We start from the raw sequence: 19565 nt of genomic DNA on the forward strand, positions 1-19565 counted from the left end.
GTTAATTTTTCTTTTGGTTAAGAAAAACAAATGTAATATTTTTTAGATATAGACATATGAATTAGTATATGTTAATAATGATTTATTTTTTAGTTTTCTATTTCTTTAAGAAAAAAAAAGTTAATTGATTTATTTTTTAGTATTTCTATTTCTTTAAGAAGAAAAAAGTTAATTATTTTCTTATACGTGTCAACATCTGATTGATAGACTTGACCCATGGCATAATCCTATGAGTTAGTAATTTTAAAAAACATTTTATATAATAAGATGTCCACATGTTTATAAAAGGAAATATCACCGGTTTATAAAAAAAATTTGGACTATTAATCCAGGTAATAAACTAATTTCATATGAAGTCCAAACAACTAACCACATAGCAGATTTTACTGTTCTCTACTTCTTTTGCCCTTAAAGGCTCTAATAATTGAAAAAGAAAGAAGAAAAATGCTAAGAATTGTTTAGTAGATCGAATATTCAATTATCAATTTGTGTGTTAAGCTTAGTTAGTAGTACTATGAGTTTGGTGACAACAACTAATCAAGTCGTAACGAATTTTATAGTTAATTAGTTTCGTTTTTGTTTCTATATAAATCGTTTTCTAGATTTTTGTTCTCATGCAAAAGAAAGTCAACGGACGGAGACACCAGCAAAGCCTTGGTGTCGCCATTAGTTTCAGCCGTTCGGCACGCATGAACATGATTCGTCCGTCAACGCTTTTAAATTTTGATTGTGATATAATTCTATTATTGTCGACACAAGCAATTACAAAGTAGAGTATGTTTCGATGAATGCCGATAAGAGTTTGAATATTCTATGAAATTTCAATCATGCATGACTATATATGACTCGAATATTCATGTTCTTTATAGATTTCAAAGATTGATCTAATCAATCTTTGATTATGGAACCCTTGATTACCAAAGGAAGAAGAAGAAGAAGTATAAGCTTATGGTATTCTTTGCATTCAGAAGTCTATCGAATTACTCTAAAGGATGTATACAATAGCTAAAAAGAAACAAAAAGATTTGTATCAGCGGCAAAGACCAATTATATATAAGTCCGTATACTTTATTTTATACATCAAATTGATCTTTGTATAGAGACTTATCTTCTTCGTTTTTTTTTGTTTTGTATATAGAGATTGGCCCTTCATTTGGTGCGAGAGTGTAGAAGAGAGCTTCGCCGCAAAATAAATTGAAATGAGAAAAGTCATGCGTCGTCGACTTTCATACTGAAACAGCGATAGATATCTATAGATCTATTATACATTCTAAATAGTTTTTGACTTTTTAACGAGAGGTAATATGTTGGACTCTTGCGAGCAAAACAAAAGTTGAGTATTAATTTTTCATTGGTAGGCAACTATATATATAAAATTCATAACGGAGATCAAATGTACAAGTGGGCTTTAACTTGGTGATTTGTTTTTATTACGATTCTCATTAAGATATGCGTATTCACTCCAAAACAATCTTTGAACAAGTTTGTGGATTTGCTTGCATTCTTAAATAGTTCATATGTCACCGTTCCACACTAGAGACACGATCATTAATTAGGTTGGAATTTAACATAACACTTGTTGCCTTGCCTCTCTTCTTGTTCCGTCATTTTAAGAGTTTATATAACATTCACATATATTTTCCATATATCTATCAAGACATTTTTTTAAAATTCACACTACAATGTTTTTACTTTTTTCTATTTAAATTTGCAAGGAGTCAATAGTCACATACAAACATATCCTTTAAAATGAACAACACAACTAATCGAACCAAACTAACCAAGTTTGCCAAACCAAACCAAAGTAGTGGACTTTCAAAACCAAACTAACCAAGTTAATTGATACTTCTTTTCGTACTTTTAACAAAAAAAAATAAAAAATTGGTTAACATTCTTGTCATCTATGAGATTGAACTTGATATACGAAATACTAATCGTCCATCCATAATCAAGAGTAGACTTTCCAACGGAAGTAACAAAATCTGAGCAAACCAAACCATGGAACTAACCAGTAAAACCAACGATAACCGAAATGTCAACTATTTTAGCGCGTGAAATCTATCAGAGATGGGACACACACAAGTCTTTGAGTAAAACTTAAGCCGAAATAGCTGTTGTGACTTTTGTCAAACCAAACTAAACACAATGGGCGCCACAGTGACCACCTTTAGTTGACCTTGACTTCTTTTTTCCTTTTTTGTTCCCCTAAATCATATTGGTTTATTCAGAATTATTTCTTCTTCTTCTAAGTTTTCGTCCTTACTAATTTTCTTCGAGCATTCAATATAGAATTCATTGAACATAAGAAATTTTCAAACGATTATGTAGAAAAACCCTTAGAATAACATAACATTGTTGTCAGATATTAATTATTTGTATGGTATATGGACCCATCGGATACCAGGTGAATGATTTGGAAAAAAAAAAAAAAATTATTAATGTTTTATTTCTTACTCAAAAAGAGTAATTATTTATTTTGGTGGAAATGAAGATGCTAACCTTCTTTTCAATTGGCCATTACTAAACGCTAATGTATTTTATACATAATTATACTTTTTCTTTTTTGGTAAGTAACATAACTGTACTCATTAGAGAAACAGTTCATGAGATACTTGTATTTTTGCTGATTCTGATTTTAAAAATTCGTCAAAAACGCCAAAAATTCGAATATTCCATAAAATTTGTCTTCACGTTAGCCGAGGAGAGTTTGAAAATCATAACTATCATTTTGCATGGAAAAATCCCAAAAAAAAAACCCAACTAATTTTAATTTGAATGTTTAATACACAATACTTTTTGATTGGAATAAAAATACCTTAATTATATATATTTAGCTTAAAAATACTTTACATTTAAATTGTTAGTGAATTCAAACCCGTGACTTAACGTCCCTTTACAACCGTTAAAGAATCTCTGACTGACGTTAAATTCTAACTACACGCATTTAAACGAATATAATACTTTTTGTTTATAAATACTAGTGAATATAATGCTTTAGCTTGGTGGTAACGGATGAGGTCAACAACCCATAGGGTCCTGGGTTCGAAAAGCCTACAGATCCCTTTTTCATCTTTTTTGCTCTGCAAATAGAAACCCTAGCCGCCGGTCAACAGAGTAACATAGCTTGGATTCATGCATCATAGACTAGATTCCGGCTATAAGGTCCAGCAAAGATCTTTAAAAATCTTTGATTTGTTAATTTAAAATTGCTCAAAATTTTAAAAAATCTTCCCATCAATTAAGGTTTTACATTACAAAGAGAAAGAGAGAAGACGAAAAAGACGGAAGAAAAATTTCAGATCCAATACTGAAAATTTAAGGTCAGATCCAATACTGAAAAATTTCGTGTTGTTCTTTGTCAGAGGAAGAAGACGGAAGAAAAAAAAAACGAATTTTTTTTTTAATGGAGTTTCAATCCCGGGTTCGACTGTTGATAATACACAGCTTTCACCACCAGACTACAACACAATATGCCTTAATGCATATAAATAAATTGTATATATCAGTTTAAATACGTAGAACTGAAAATTTAACGCTAGTTAACGATTTTGTAACGGCCGTTAACGGACGGTAAGTTACGGAGTCGAATCTACTAATATTTTAAATGTTTTGTATTTTTAAACTAATCTAAAAGTATTGGGTATTAAACATCCAAATTAAAATTAGTTGATGTTGTTTTTGGGATTTTCCCCATTTTGCATAAATTTTTGTTGAAATTTACCTTGATCTTTTTTTTTCTTTGAGAAAACCCAGGGACCATCTTTTCGTTTTACAAATTTAGTTTATCATTTATCATTCGTACAAAATATCCTGTATTTTCTTTATATAAAAAAGATCTTGTCTTTATCATCCTTCACTACGACGTTTATTAATTAAAAATCCACCCAAAAATGTCATATTCGTCCCTTTGTCCTTGGATTTTATATTCACTGCTCTAGCAATTACTATACTTCATTTTACACAGATTTTTCAGGAAGTTTGACAATTATGTTGTTTTGGAATTTCGCAGTGAGTTTGAAATTATGAAAGTTCCATTTGGTTGTGAATTATCAAAAGGGGGAAGTGTACAGGGGTAATTTAGGAAGTTTGGGTTATGATAAATGATAATCATATGCAAATCTTAGTTCAGAAGTGCCGCGAATCTGGGAAAAGAATAAGCACAGCTTTTTAAAATTACCTTTAACCCCTTTATTTTAAAACAATTTCTTTATTCGCCTTTACCTTTTTTTATCAACCAAATTTTGCCTCTTTCTCTTTACTCTGCCTATTAAGCAAAAAGCCAAAGATTAGATGGAAACCAATTAACATCAAGTAAGACTGAAGAAAGAAAAAGAGTATTTTAAAATTGCGTACATATGAATCTGTCCTATAAATTTTGAACCTATCCTAATACCACGGACTTATATATGTGAACGTTAACAACACTTTCAAACTCAAAAAGAAGATATATGGATAAGCATTCCACGTAACCGTACATTGTTATGTTCTTTTCTAGATAAACAAAATCTTTGCGTGGTCGAAATTGAAAAATAAATCTTTATATCTGTAAAGAAAATTTCGATGTCACTTTATAAGAAAAACCAATGCTGCATCCCATGAAACAAATTAATTCCAAGAACATTATCCAAAACGAATTTAATGTTATCCAAATAGATCAAGAAAATTAGTTGGACCGTCGAATGAAATGCGATCCTTGCTGATTAGCACATGACGTGTTCATTTATTTTTGCCACCATTCCACCGACCTCAACTCTTCTTTTGGTAAAATTTTATGTTTATGATATCTTGTGATACACAATTTATTACTATTTGGTACATTTTGAAGTATTTGTTTTTGCATGATATATGACGTTAATTTGAACTGATATTAGTCAATTTATGGGTACAAAAGTTGAAAGTTTAGAGCACTATGTTGGATTTATTAAAAATGATATCATACAATGGTTCAATATATATATATTTTTTTCCACGTTTTTAATAACATTTTTGTAAACAAGTCTTCTACTATTGTCTTTATTGTTAATGAGTTTCTAGTACCTAATTAGGAATTTTGAGGATATACGATACATTAATGAGTTACATTATCCCGAAAACAAAATCTTGAAAACGAACAAAGATAATTTGGACATTACTCGTTATGTATACGTATGGAATTGGATAGAGCCGTTGAACCATCAAGTGGGTCTTCAAGTCAACGAACTGAATTTGATTTTACACTCATGTACATCGGCCACAATTTTATTCACACACTACTAACACCTCTGGTGTCCACTTTTTTCTTTCTCTAGATTGATGTGTTAAGATTTTTGTTGCAATTCATTTATTCAGGTATTTTTATATATATATATATATAAATTAGAATAAACTAATTTAAAGAAAGATATAGCAATTATGTTTCACATTTTAACATTCTCAATCATTTATAAAACTAATGTGGTGATGAATGGTATATATATATATATATATATATATATATATATATATTTTGTTGTGAACTAATGGTAAATATTTAAAATAAGACATACGTACATAAATCCACGGACTCTTAAAGTCATGATGCGGTTAATAAATGTTCACATAACGGTAACCAAGTGGCTCAAAATCATGAAACAACGTCACATAATTTATCTTATAATGTGGATAATTAGTACCGCATTATTTGTAAGAAAATTAAATTAATTATAGATTCACAGCTAAGAAAATACGAAAAGACAGCTCAACACTTTTCCACTTCTATTCCCCACTGTCTATATAACTCTGATAAATAATCTCTGATCTCTCCATCTAATATCTCTTTCTCAATTTCGGTTCCACTTTCCTTTCGTTTGCAAAAACCCATCCCATCAAAAATAAACAAGAGGGCCTAAAGAAGAATCCTAAAGACTTTACGGGTCTTGTTTAGGATAAAAGAAATGCCTGCCGGTGGATTCGTCGTCGGGGATGGCCAAAAGGCTTATCCCGGCAAACTCACTCCCTTTGTTCTCTTCACTTGCGTTGTTGCTGCCATGGGCGGTCTCATCTTCGGATACGATATCGGAATCTCCGGTTAGTGTCTCTCTATTTTTCAGATTTTACATTTCCACCCCAAAAGTATCTATGTAGTCATCAACACACCCAAATCAGAAATAATAATTGTCGTTTTTGATACGAAAACATTAGAGTACCCACCCCATATTTTCACTTTAGTCATGATGACACACAAGGCTCAAAATTACAGAATCACCAACAATATTGCAAGTCTTTAAAATTACAAAATCGCCGCACATGTTTTAAAACAGAGTCATGTAAACCCTCATCCATGTCTGATAAATTTTCTCTGGGATATCTGTTAATGAATTTAAAATATTTACAGGTGGTGTGACGTCTATGCCGTCTTTCCTCAAGCGATTCTTCCCGTCGGTGTATCGGAAACAACAAGAGGACGCGTCAACGAACCAGTACTGTCAGTACGATAGCCCGACGCTAACGATGTTCACATCGTCTCTATATCTAGCGGCGCTAATTTCGTCGCTGGTGGCTTCCACCGTGACAAGAAAGTTCGGACGGCGGCTCTCGATGCTCTTCGGCGGCATACTCTTCTGCGCCGGAGCTCTCATCAATGGTTTCGCCAAACATGTTTGGATGCTCATCGTCGGTCGTATCTTGCTTGGTTTCGGTATCGGTTTCGCTAATCAGGTCCGTCATTAAAAAACCTTAATTTTAATTACGTTGGTTTAGTTTACAAATAACCATCCATAATGTGTTTCTATCAAAATTGATTTTTTTTTGTCGAACAGAAAACTAACAAAAATAAAATTGTCTTTAATACTACTATAGAAGTTATTAATGTATTGAAAGTTATATTTATAACCGTTATAAATGTACCTTGGTTTTGGAAAAAAAGTTATGGACTAAGCCAACTACTTTCATTAAACATAATCATAAAATAGTTAGGTCAACTTGACTTTATCAATTTTCTTTTGCTTTTCTACTACAACGATCATTATATTCCACGTTATAGAGTATATGATATTACAATTATTGAATTTTGTTATTGATTTGTTTTTCTGCTAGTATCCACAATTCCACATGGTCTTTTCATTAGACTGTGATGATGTCTCTTTCTCTCCATTTCCATTGTTTTAATTAATTAAAAAAATATATTGTTTTTGACGTCATATTATATATTTTTTAGTTAGGAAAAAGGTCATATTCGGACCTATCTTCGAGTTATAACGCAATGACAAAATTGACCCTGTTTAACTTCCATATTTACGTTCATATCTCTATTTGATCTCGAACAATCAGAATCTTCACTCACTTAAAAAAGTCAGATTAGGACACGTATCTACTTAAACCTGCTAACTACGTAACTAACCCTAGTTAATATCACTATTTACAGGCTGTGCCACTGTACCTCTCTGAGATGGCTCCATACAAATACAGAGGAGCTTTAAACATTGGTTTCCAGCTCTCAATTACAATCGGAATCCTCGTCGCCGAAGTGCTAAACTACTTCTTCGCCAAGATCAAAGGCGGTTGGGGATGGCGGCTCAGTCTCGGAGGCGCGGTGGTTCCTGCCTTGATCATAACCATCGGCTCCCTCGTCCTCCCTGACACTCCCAATTCAATGATCGAGCGTGGCCAACACGAAGAAGCCAAAACCAAGCTCAGACGAATCCGTGGTGTCGATGACGTCAGCCAAGAGTTTGACGATTTGGTCGCCGCTAGTAAAGAGTCGCAGTCGATAGAGCACCCGTGGAGAAACCTCCTCCGCCGCAAGTACCGACCACATCTCACAATGGCCGTTATGATTCCGTTCTTTCAACAGCTAACCGGAATCAATGTGATTATGTTTTACGCTCCGGTTTTGTTCAACACCATTGGTTTCACGACCGATGCTTCTCTCATGTCCGCTGTGGTCACTGGCTCGGTTAACGTGGCCGCTACGCTTGTTTCTATCTACGGTGTTGACAGATGGGGACGTCGGTTTCTCTTTCTTGAAGGTGGTACACAAATGCTTATATGCCAGGTAAGGAACAATTACTACTTTTATTTATCTCTAAGATCTATATAAACATATACTAATAAAGATGTGTTGGTTCACTCTCTGTGTAATTGTAGGCTGTGGTTGCAGCTTGCATAGGGGCCAAGTTTGGGGTAGACGGGACCCCTGGTGAGCTACCAAAGTGGTATGCTATAGTGGTTGTAACGTTCATTTGCATCTATGTGGCGGGTTTTGCGTGGTCGTGGGGCCCACTAGGGTGGTTAGTACCGAGTGAAATCTTCCCGTTGGAGATAAGGTCGGCGGCGCAGAGTATCACCGTGTCCGTGAACATGATCTTCACGTTCATTATCGCGCAAATCTTCTTGACGATGCTTTGTCATTTGAAGTTTGGGTTATTCCTTGTTTTCGCCTTTTTCGTGGTGGTGATGTCGATCTTTGTATACATTTTCTTGCCGGAGACGAAAGGGATTCCGATAGAGGAGATGGGTCAAGTGTGGAGGTCACACTGGTATTGGTCAAGGTTTGTGGAGGATGGTGAGTATGGGAATGCGCTTGAGATGGGCAAGAACAGTAACCAAGCTGGAACGAAGCATGTTTGATTTATCATTGTTTTTAATGAGAGTTTTAAGAAAGAAAGAAAAAAGATTTGTAATTTCTAATGTCGTAAAGGAAAAAGTGTATTAGCCTAGATATTTATTGGTGTTTATATAATTCAATACCACATGAAGAAATTATGCATATGATTCTTCGTTAATTGTCTGTAATTGTTATACTCTTTACTTAAACCAAGTGTTTTCTCTTTGATTCTTCTTTCGCAGCATTGTACTCCAATGAACCACCAACAATATAACTAAGTACCACCAACAAAAATATATTTAGACAAAAATCTAAAAATGCTGAGATCAACAAAGAAAATCCGAGAAGAAGCTAAAAATGCAGAAAATGTTAAATTACAAAGGTTCATCATTGGTAGAACGAAAAGAAAGACAAATTAAGCAGAGAATAAGCTTTGGTAATAATAAACAGCATATCCGGTTGAAGGGTCAAAGAGTAAATCATAAGATTTGTCATGGAGATCATATATCACCCGATGTCCCCAGCTATTTCGACCTTGAAGCAATAGCTTATTCCCGTCCATGATTGCTATTGGAGCCAATGGGTAGCTGAAAGAAAAAAACCAAGAGATATTTACTGTGAGATCTATGGAACACAATTTCTTCCATGTCTTGTTGTTGAAAGTTAAACTTGATTTTGAATCAAGTTTAATTATTGGATCAATTATCCAATAATTAATTATGGCCAAATCCAAGTTCTAGAGTTTTCTCTAGAAATATCATCATTTCCACCTCCTTAAAAGATTCTAGAAATTTTCTAGAATCATCTTCCACCTCCTTAAACATAAAAATCTAGATACTCTAATAGAATAATCTAGATAATTTGAATAATGTAATCTAGATCTTATGTAAGAACTCTCTAGACTTAGGATTAAAATATTTTAGATATTTTGTAGTTTGGAGGCTATAAATACCTCCTCCCCCTCTCAAATGTTGCAATGTTGTGAAGTTGTATTCAAGTTTAAAGCAAAGTAATAAAAGTTCTATTTCCTAAAAAACTCTCTCAAAACACTTAAACACTTTCTCCATTACCTCTAAAAGAATTTTACTCTAACAAAGTGGTATCAGAGCTTGAAGATCCTAAAGATGGCGAGTAATAATGTTCCCTTCCAAGTCCCGGTGCTCACAAAGAGCAACTATGATAATTGGAGTCTACGAATGAAGGCTATCCTAGGAGCACATGACGTGTGGGAGATAGTCGAGAAAGGTTTCATTGAACCGGAGAATGAAGGTAGTCTTTCTCAAACTCAAAAAGATGGTTTGAGAGACTCAAGAAAGAGAGACAAGAAAGCTCTCTGTCTAATCTATCAAGGATTAGATGAAGATACGTTCGAGAAGGTCGTTGAAGCTACGTCGGCGAAAGAAGCATGGGAGAAGCTTCGAACCTCTTACAAAGGTGCCGATCAAGTCAAGAAAGTACGTCTTCAAACTCTAAGAGGAGAATTTGAAGCACTACAAATGAAGGAAGGTGAACTCGTCTCCGATTACTTCTCAAGAGTGTTGACGGTTACTAATAACCTTAAAAGAAACGGAGAGAAGCTAGATGATGTGAGAATCATGGAGAAAGTTCTTAGATCATTGGATCTAAAATTTGAGCATATTGTCACCGTCATTGAAGAAACAAAAGATTTAGAAGCTATGACAATAGAGCAACTTCTTGGGTCATTACAAGCTTATGAAGAAAAGAAGAAGAAGAAAGAAGATATCGTCGAACAAGTCCTCAATATGCAAATTACAAAAGAAGAAAACGGCCAAAGTTACCAAAGAAGAGGTGGTGGTCAAGTACGAGGACGAGGTCGTGGTGGATATGGAAATGGACGTGGTTGGAGGCCACATGAAGACAACACAAACCAAAGAGGTGAAAACTCATCAAGAGGTCGTGGGAAAGGACACCCAAAATCAAGATACGATAAATCAAGTGTCAAATGCTACAATTGTGGGAAGTTTGGACATTATGCTTCTGAATGTAAAGCTCCTAGCAACAAAAAATTTGAGGAGAAGGCCAACTACGTTGAAGAAAAAATTCAAGAAGAAGACATGTTATTAATGGCTAGCTACAAGAAAGATGAACAAAAAGAGAATCATAAGTGGTACCTCGATAGTGGTGCAAGTAATCACATGTGCGGGAGAAAAAGTATGTTCGCGGAGCTTGATGAATCGGTGAGAGGAAATGTGGCTTTAGGAGATGAATCGAAGATGGAGGTAAAAGGTAAAGGAAACATTCTCATTCGATTGAAGAATGGAGATCATCAATTTATTTCCAACGTTTACTATATTCCGAGCATGAAGACAAACATCTTGAGCCTTGGACAACTCTTAGAGAAAGGTTATGATATTAGATTAAAAGATAATAACCTTTCAATAAGAGACCAAGAAAGCAATCTCATTACCAAGGTGCCAATGTCGAAAAATAGAATGTTTGTCCTCAACATTCGAAATGACATTGCACAATGTCTTAAGATGTGTTACAAAGAGGAGTCTTGGCTATGGCATCTTCGATTCGGACATCTAAATTTTGGAGGATTGGAGTTGCTTTCAAGGAAGGAAATGGTGAGAGGGCTACCTTGTATAAATCATCCAAATCAAGTGTGTGAAGGATGTCTACTTGGAAAGCAATTCAAAATGAGCTTTCCAAAGGAGTCAAGTTCAAGAGCACAAAAACCGTTGGAGCTAATACACACCGATGTGTGTGGTCCGATCAAGCCGAAATCACTTGGTAAAAGTAATTACTTCCTTCTCTTTATTGATGATTTTTCAAGAAAAACATGGGTATATTTTTTGAAAGAAAAATCCGAGGTGTTCGAAATTTTCAAAAAGTTTAAAGCCCATGTTGAGAAGGAGAGTGGTCTTGTGATCAAAACCATGAGATCCGACCGTGGAGGAGAATTTACATCCAAGGAGTTTCTTAAGTATTGTGAAGACAACGGCATTCGAAGACAATTAACGGTGCCAAGATCCCCTCAACAAAATGGTGTAGTGGAAAGAAAGAATAGAACAATTCTTGAGATGGCAAGGAGCATGCTCAAAAGTAAGAGACTACCAAAAGAGTTGTGGGCGGAAGCGGTCGCGTGTGCGGTTTATCTATTAAATCGATCTCCAACAAAAAGTGTCTCCGGAAAAACACCACAAGAAGCTTGGAGCGGAAGAAAGCCCGGTGTTTCTCATTTAAGAGTCTTTGGAAGTATTGCTCATGCTCATGTACCGGATGAGAAGCGGAGCAAACTAGATGACAAAAGTGAGAAGTATATCTTCATTGGTTATGATAACAACTCCAAAGGCTACAAGCTCTATAATCCCGATACGAAGAAGACAATTATTAGTCGAAATATAGTGTTCGATGAAGAAGGAGAATGGGATTGGAACTCAAATGAAGAAGATTATAACTTCTTTCCACATTTTGAAGAAGATGAGCCGGAGCCAACAAGAGAGGAGCCACCAAGTGAAGAGCCTACTACACCACCAACTTCACCAACAAGTTCTCAAATAGAAGAAAGTTCGAGTGAAAGGACTCCGCGTTTTAGAAGTATACAAGAGCTCTATGAGGTAACCGAAAATCAAGAAAACCTTACCTTATTTTGTTTATTTGCGGAGTGCGAACCCATGGATTTCCAAAAAGCCATTGAAAAGAAGACTTGGAGAAATGCCATGGATGAAGAGATCAAATCAATACAAAAGAATGACACATGGGAGTTAACTTCACTTCCAAATGGACACAAGGCAATTGGCGTGAAGTGGGTGTATAAAGCAAAGAAAAACTCTAAAGGAGAAGTGGAAAGATACAAAGCAAGATTGGTTGCAAAAGGTTATAGTCAAAGAGTCGGAATTGACTATGACGAGGTATTTGCTCCCGTTGCTCGTCTAGAAACGGTTAGACTAATCATCTCACTAGCGGCTCAAAACAAGTGGAAGATACATCAAATGGATGTCAAGTCGGCCTTCTTAAATGGAGATCTTGAAGAAGAAGTTTACATTGAGCAACCACAAGGCTACATAGTCAAAGGTGAAGAAGACAAAGTCTTGAGGCTAAAAAAGGTGCTTTATGGATTAAAACAAGCCCCAAGAGCTTGGAATACTCGAATTGACAAGTATTTCAAGGAGAAAGATTTCATCAAGTGTCCATATGAGCATGCACTCTATATCAAAATTCAAAAAGAAGATATATTGATCGCATGCTTATATGTAGATGACTTGATATTCACGGGTAACAATCCAAGCATATTCGAAGAATTCAAGAAAGAGATGACGAAGGAGTTCGAGATGACGGACATTGGATTGATGTCTTACTATCTCGGAATTGAAGTAAAACAAGAAGACAATGGAATATTCATAACTCAAGAAGGCTATGCTAAGGAGGTACTTAAGAAGTTCAAGATGGATGACTCAAATCCCGTTTGTACACCAATGGAATGCGGAATCAAACTATCAAAGAAAGAAGAAGGGGAAGGAGTGGATCCAACAACCTTTAAGAGCTTGGTTGGAAGCTTGAGATACTTAACATGCACAAGGCCCGATATTTTATATGCGGTCGGAGTTGTTAGTCGTTACATGGAGCATCCAACAACAACTCATTTCAAAGCGGCAAAAAGGATTCTTCGCTATATCAAAGGTACTGTAAACTTTGGCTTACATTATTCAACTACTAGTGATTACAAGCTTGTTGGATATAGCGATAGCGATTGGGGTGGAGACGTAGATGACCGAAAGAGTACAAGTGGTTTTGTGTTTTACATTGGAGACACGGCTTTCACATGGATGTCGAAGAAACAACCAATTGTCACTCTATCCACTTGTGAAGCGGAGTATGTAGCGGCTACGTCATGTGTATGCCATGCTATTTGGTTAAGAAACCTCTTGAAGGAGTTAAGCTTACCACAAGAGGAACCAACGAAGATCTTTGTGGACAACAAGTCGGCAATAGCTTTGGCGAAGAACCCGGTCTTCCATGATCGAAGTAAACACATTGACACACGCTATCACTACATTAGAGAGTGTGTTAGCAAGAAGGACGTGCAATTGGAGTATGTGAAGACACATGATCAAGTAGCCGATTTTTTTACCAAGCCTCTCAAGCGTGAAAACTTTATCAAGATGAGGAGTTTGCTTGGAGTAGCAAAATCAAGTTTAAGAGGGGGTGTTGAAAGTTAAACTTGATTTTGAATCAAGTTTAATTATTGGATCAATTATCCAATAATTAATTATGGCCAAATCCAAGTTCTAGAGTTTTCTCTAGAAATATCATCATTTCCACCTCCTTAAAAGATTCTAGAAATTTTCTAGAATCATCTTCCACCTCCTTAAACATAAAAATCTAGATACTCTAATAGAATAATCTAGATAATTTGAATAATGTAATCTAGATCTTATGTAAGAACTCTCTAGACTTAGGATTAAAATATTTTAGATATTTTGTAGTTTGGAGGCTATAAATACCTCCTCCCCCTCTCAAATGTTGCAATGTTGTGAAGTTGTATTCAAGTTTAAAGCAAAGTAATAAAAGTTCTATTTCCTAAAAAACTCTCTCAAAACACTTAAACACTTTCTCCATTACCTCTAAAAGAATTTTACTCTAACACTTGTTGCCGCCTGAAGAATCCAAGGACCATATCAGTTGGGCAGGACCGTTTATCTCAGAAACGCACAAGCGATTATCGAGGATGCACATGGAGTCGCCAACAGGGTCACGTTCACGGAGGAAGGGAGCTTCACATAAGACTTGAAAAGTTTCAGTGTGAAGATGGAAAGATAAAATCTTGGATTCTTTACCCTCGGTGAGCCAATGAACTGATCCATCAGAATACACGGGATCTTGGTAATCATTTATCCGATAAGGAGAAGCAGGGTGAACGTACCTCCAAGCATTGTTGCTAAAATCGAAAACTTCACAAGTTGTAACGTCGTCGAGGCGAAACTCGGATGAATTATATAACCAAACCTGCTTATATGTGCCATTGAGTTTGTCTTTACCGAATGCAAGTTTAGGAGTTGGGAAGTCATACTCTTTCTTTTCAAATTTGTCGTCGAGGAACTGTTGCAAGTTGGAAAGAGGACAACTTCGATGCCATTTAGTGGCGGGATTCACCACGATATTCGGTGAGTAAACACAGTAGATGCATATCAGACCTTCACAACTACCATAGCAGATCAAGGTGTGCAGAGTAGGGAATCTGAACGTAGAAACTATGGACGAACCAAACACAGCTTTTCTCCCATACTTATCTTCATCATCAGCAAAGGACACTACAAGAACATCAGGACCTCGGGACTCCATACGACGGATCAACTGTCGTTCTTGAAAACACTGGGACTCGATTGTGGATTTCCACTGGTTGGATACGCACTTGAATCTCAGCAGAGACTCCACAGGAAGTCTCTCGAGGATGAGCCCAACAACATCGTGTGGTAGCAGCAATTTCACCACACTAGAGCAATGTCTTTTCAAAGCCAAACTGGAGCCATCTCTCTCTCTTTCCGATCCAACAACACTCGAGCAATCTCTTTTCAACATTGTCTTCTTGTCTCTATCTCTCTAATTGATTGATCAACAGACAATTTATATATATATATACACAAACACGAGTTGAGCTTAAGGAAATCAAAAAACACAATCACAGAAAATAATTATAAATAAATAATTTACAGGGTGAAGTACCTCACGAAATGATGAAATCAAATACTCAGGAGTCCGATTTCTAAGTCTCTACCCTTAGAACAATCTTTTTTATCCTATATGAGCGTTGATGTCGATGCTCTTACCGGTGGAGGAGAGAGGCAGAGATCATCTCATCGGAAACTCAGAACAAGTTAAAGTTATACCTGCAACCTCTTTGCAACCCTCTCTTTCTTTTGGGCTTTCAACCCACAATCCTTTTTCTTTGTCACATAAAAAAAAGAAGTCCGTAAACGCCGGTCCCAAAAAGAAAATAAAAAACCCCTTGATTCTTGACATGATTCAAAAAAAAAAAAATGCATTGGAAAATTTTTATAGTCCAAAATCAGATATACTCCAAAAATGCATGATTCAAAAAATGCATTGTTACGAACATAGTATCTGATATGATACGAACATAGTATCTGAGCAGGAGCATAGTCAGTTTTTGGGCTCTTTTTTTTTTTTTTTGATTTGGTGTGTTATCATCTTCTTCTATTGATAGCCTTTTGTTTTTATCGAACAGTATAATTACGTAAGCTTTCTTAACATCATATTTATTAACAACCAAACTATCGTAATGTACAATTTAAATTAAGTGATTACACTCTATTGCTGGTATTACATTTCAGTCTGCAGTTAATACATAATAAAGCAAACTTTATCGCCCATATATCTCAGTTTGTGTAACATGATTCACAGACTTTGAGACTGACACAACACTCTCTTGATCTTGAATCTGCAATGCAAAGAGTGGTTGTTTTGGTCTCGGAAGATCTGTTGCACTTGTCATCATGGTCACTACTTGTGCTATGTTTGGTCTGTCAACAGCTTGCTGTTGGATGCAGAGTAGACCAATCTGAACACATCGAGCGACTTCAACTTCAACTGGAGAACACGAGCTGCTAATATCTTCATCCAATAGATCCACTCCACCGGTCTCGAGCCAACATTCCCATGCCTGATATACAGTTTAAAAATTGACACCAGTTTAAGAATTTGCGATTTGAAACACTAGGAGGATAGAGCAAATGTCTTACATGTCCAAGAAGGGTTTTGCCTTCCTCTCCACAGCAAAAGCTTGAAATCTTCTTCCCACTTATGATTTCTAACAGGAGAACTCCAAAAGCATATATGTCGGACTTCTCTGAGAACATTCCTGTCCATGCATACTCAGGAGACATGTATCCTCTGTTCATATTCCCAAACAGTCAACTAAGTGGACATGACATAATTAATACTTTGATTGAGCATGTCACTGGGATAGATACTTACAGAGTTCCAACAACCTTACGAGTGTTGTCTTGATGTTGGGTTCCTTGAAACATCCGAGCCAATCCGAAATCTGATATTTTTGGGTTCATTTTGTCGTCCAAGAGAATGTTGCTGACCTTCAGATCTCGATGTATGACCCTCATGCAAGAGTCACGATGGAGATAGAGAAGCCCACGTGAAACACCTTGAATGATGTTGAACCTCTTAGGCCAATCAATCTGAAGCTTTAGCGTCAAATCTAGCCAATAAGAAAAACCATTTTAATGAGCAAGAAAGAAAAGTTCTCACAAGATGAAAGAAAAATAAAAATGGAGAGGCAAATACAGGACAAGGAGCATACCAAAGAGAAAAGTGTCGAGGCTTTTGTTCACTAGAAACTCATAAATTAGTAGTTTTTCTTCTCCATCAATGCAGCATCCCAAAAGTCGAACCAAGTTTCTGTGTTGTAATTTTGAGATGAGTTTTATTTCGTTCATGAACTCTTCTGTACCCTGCCCAGAGCTGCTAGAAAGGCGTTTAACGGCTATATCCTTCTTGTCTGACAGTGTTCCCTAGAAGCAGAGTTGCAAACAGTCATCCACAAAACAAACTACAAAGAATGACAGAGAAGGGCAAAGAAAACCAATTCTCTTTTACCTTATAAACTGGACCAAATCCACCTTGACCGAGTTTGTTTGAGACATTGAAGTTATTGGTAGCAGCTCGTATGGTATTCATCTCAAAGAATGTTAAACCTGAGATTTCTTGTGGTTCCAAACCATTTTTCCATGAATCTTGTGAATTGTTGAAGAATGCCCAAGTTGGCCCAACTAGTCACAAATGTCTGTGAATTAGTATATAATTTGAAGAAGTATAACAAGCTAAAGCTCAAATAGACAAGCTTCTTGTAAATATATATATGCAATACAGAAACTCTATAAGCTAAAAGAAAAGTGCAACCATAGTCTTTATGAGCAGATGCAGGTTTATGTGTAAATTTGATCACGATATAGAGATAACAACAAATCACAAGAAAAGAAAGAGCACTACTATGTTATTCGGTGTCTCACCATTTTGTTTTGCTCTGTATCTCCAGTACTTATATGAGCCAAAGGCCAAAATCACAAAAATGGAAAGGCTGATACTACCAACAATAATCTTGGTCCTCCTGCTTCCAGCTGAGAGATTTACCACAAAACAAAATTTCAACAAGTTAAAACCACACTGCAGTTGAAATAAATACGTAAACAAAAATGATGTGTCTTTATGGGATAATGTCTTTCAGCCCTACCCAGTTCTGAACTTGCAAGACGAATGGAAAGAAACTCTCCTCCAACGGAATATCTAATTGTGTCTATTAGCTCATGATTCCAAAGCAAACAACCAATTCCAGTAATATACGCAAAAGCAGAGCAAGAGCAATTGCTGAGACAACCCTGGTGGCATTGATCTGCATCCACAAAGCTTGCATATTCGTAGAGATCCGGAGGCTTTACATTGGCCAGACGATAGAAGACGTCTACACCTTTTCCTTGTGTCTTTGTAGATAAGTTTGCCTGACAAGATAATTCTGTACGTCGCATACATCCAGAAGTCATGTTCCCGCGCTTCCACTCCTCCTTGTATTTTGGTACAAACCCTTTCATGCATTTACACTTTGTGGGATTGGACGTCACACACAGCCCAAAAGGTCCACATGCACCATACAAATCACATAAATTTGCTGGAGTGATAAAGTCCAGAACCCAGCCTGTCCCATTGTACCGAAAAGTCTTTAGATATCCCTCTGATGTTATGATAACTCGTGTAAGTTCAGAACTTCTCTGTAAATAAGAGAAGAGCCCTGTTCCATTTCCTACATCTTGGGAAAGGCTGAAAGGACTTGTGTATGATTCATCCATTAGTGGTACGCCAGTGAAACCGGTCTTAGCCCATGGACCGCTTCTCTTATAAACCGATGAGCCTCTCATAGTAACGATCTGTGCTGGCACTTGTGGTGTTAGTCGAACTACGAAATCACCAGGGGATGGATCAGTGTGGCTTTTCCACGAAGATAATACTCGCTTCTCCCCAGTGGCAAGGTTGTACATCAGCGATGAGTAAGGCAGCATAGTATCACCAGGATTCTCAAAACTTTGCCACAAAAGATTTTCTGAAACATCATCTACTATGACAAGATTTCCTGTATCTAAGAGCTTTGCATGACACTTATTAGATATGGAAGGTCTTCTGGTTGACCAAACAACATTTTTACTACTGTCTAGCAAAATAAGACTACCATTTCTGCTGATAGTAAGATTTGCCACAGGGGTTGTGATCGGCTTTTCTCTGTTAGCCACCCACACAACCACCCGTGGTGTAATTTTCTTGAACCAGATCCCTACATACTGATTCTGAGAGTTGTTAGGACTGAAGAATCCTAACTCATAAAATCCACCAGGGGAACTCAGAGTTTGTCCCAATGTCAAAGGACTTGAAATAGTTATAGCTGCATAGCCACAACTTAGGAATAAACTTAACCACAGAAACCAAGGAAAGAGAACAATACCAATCTCTCCCAAGTGTATTCCCATGTGTTCAAAAGAGTTCTCCTTCAGATCTGAATGTATGAATAAAATTTTGTTTTGAAAAACTGAAAACAATGACTCCTCTAGATGTATCGTATAATGTTATTACCCATAATGTGAAACAGACAGAACCACTGCAGGTCATCAATTACAGCTGCACAACAGATTTGATTCGCTTTGTTCCCCTGTCGTGATGTGTGTTTAACCTAGGTCTCTCTCTTTAGGGTTTTAAAGATCCAAACGCAGAAAGCAGAGCTTCTGGTTGTAGTAGAGGTTCTGTCTGTTTCACACATAAGATATAGCATTGTTTTATATTTGACACCTCGTTCTTTGAATAGGCATTATAATAAACCGAAATGATGAAGAAGATGCAATCTTGTCCTTAGGTGTGTTACCATATAAAAAATTTGTAATACTTTATTCTAATTTAAAAACTCCATCTTACATCAACCCTGTCCAAAATAAGCCTTTGTCTCACACTACATAACATATCTTAA

The 19565-nt window shown here is 36.2% G+C and overlaps 3 protein-coding genes and 1 pseudogene across 10 annotated transcripts; 2 read left to right on the forward strand and 2 right to left on the reverse strand.

Annotated features, from left to right (window-relative positions):
- Window positions 1–5688: 5688 nt before the first annotated feature.
- STP1 (sugar transporter 1) lies at window positions 5689–9276 on the forward strand. The gene is made up of 4 exons (NM_100998.4): window positions 5689–6045; window positions 6353–6675; window positions 7382–8011; window positions 8104–9276. Exons 1-4 carry the CDS (start codon window positions 5913–5915, stop codon window positions 8584–8586), a joined length of 1569 nt encoding a protein of 522 aa, NP_172592.1. The 5' UTR covers window positions 5689–5912; the 3' UTR covers window positions 8587–9276.
- Window positions 8839–15552, reverse strand: AT1G11270 (F-box and associated interaction domains-containing protein). 3 transcript variants are annotated; one of them, NM_202082.1, is made up of 4 exons: window positions 15251–15441; window positions 14451–15127; window positions 14150–14301; window positions 8899–9150 (listed from the first exon to the last, which is right to left on the reverse strand). In NM_202082.1, the coding sequence occupies exons 2-3, from the start codon at window positions 15104–15106 to the stop codon at window positions 14286–14288; spliced, it is 672 nt and encodes a 223-aa protein (NP_973811.1). In that variant the 5' UTR covers window positions 15107–15127; window positions 15251–15441; the 3' UTR covers window positions 8899–9150; window positions 14150–14285. The 3 variants fall into 3 exon arrangements, with proteins under 3 accessions (NP_973810.1, NP_973811.1, NP_172594.1); NM_202081.2 differs by having other exon boundaries at window positions 8839–9150; window positions 14150–15127; window positions 15251–15482; NM_101000.5 differs by lacking the exon at window positions 8899–9150 and having other exon boundaries at window positions 13960–15127; window positions 15251–15552.
- AT1G11265 lies at window positions 9688–13746 on the forward strand (annotated as a pseudogene; the record flags this gene model as incomplete). The annotated part of the gene is made up of 1 exon: window positions 9688–13746.
- Window positions 15553–15770: 218 nt separating the features above from the next.
- On the reverse strand, window positions 15771–19388 carry AT1G11280 (S-locus lectin protein kinase family protein). 5 transcript variants are annotated; one of them, NM_101001.3, is made up of 8 exons: window positions 19178–19388; window positions 17793–19100; window positions 17572–17679; window positions 17159–17331; window positions 16863–17073; window positions 16523–16760; window positions 16288–16438; window positions 15771–16208 (listed from the first exon to the last, which is right to left on the reverse strand). In NM_101001.3, the coding sequence occupies exons 1-8, from the start codon at window positions 19179–19181 to the stop codon at window positions 15909–15911; spliced, it is 2493 nt and encodes an 830-aa protein (NP_563887.1). In that variant the 5' UTR covers window positions 19182–19388; the 3' UTR covers window positions 15771–15908. The 5 variants fall into 5 exon arrangements, with proteins under 5 accessions (NP_563887.1, NP_849636.1, NP_001031022.1 ...); NM_001035945.1 differs by having other exon boundaries at window positions 15787–16208; window positions 17159–17295; window positions 19178–19265; NM_179305.3 differs by having other exon boundaries at window positions 17793–19388.
- Between the last annotated feature and the right edge of the window lie 177 nt (window positions 19389–19565).

This window comes from Arabidopsis thaliana, assembly GCF_000001735.4.
Source record: "Arabidopsis thaliana chromosome 1 sequence".
Lineage (NCBI taxonomy): Eukaryota > Viridiplantae > Streptophyta > Magnoliopsida > Brassicales > Brassicaceae > Arabidopsis > Arabidopsis thaliana.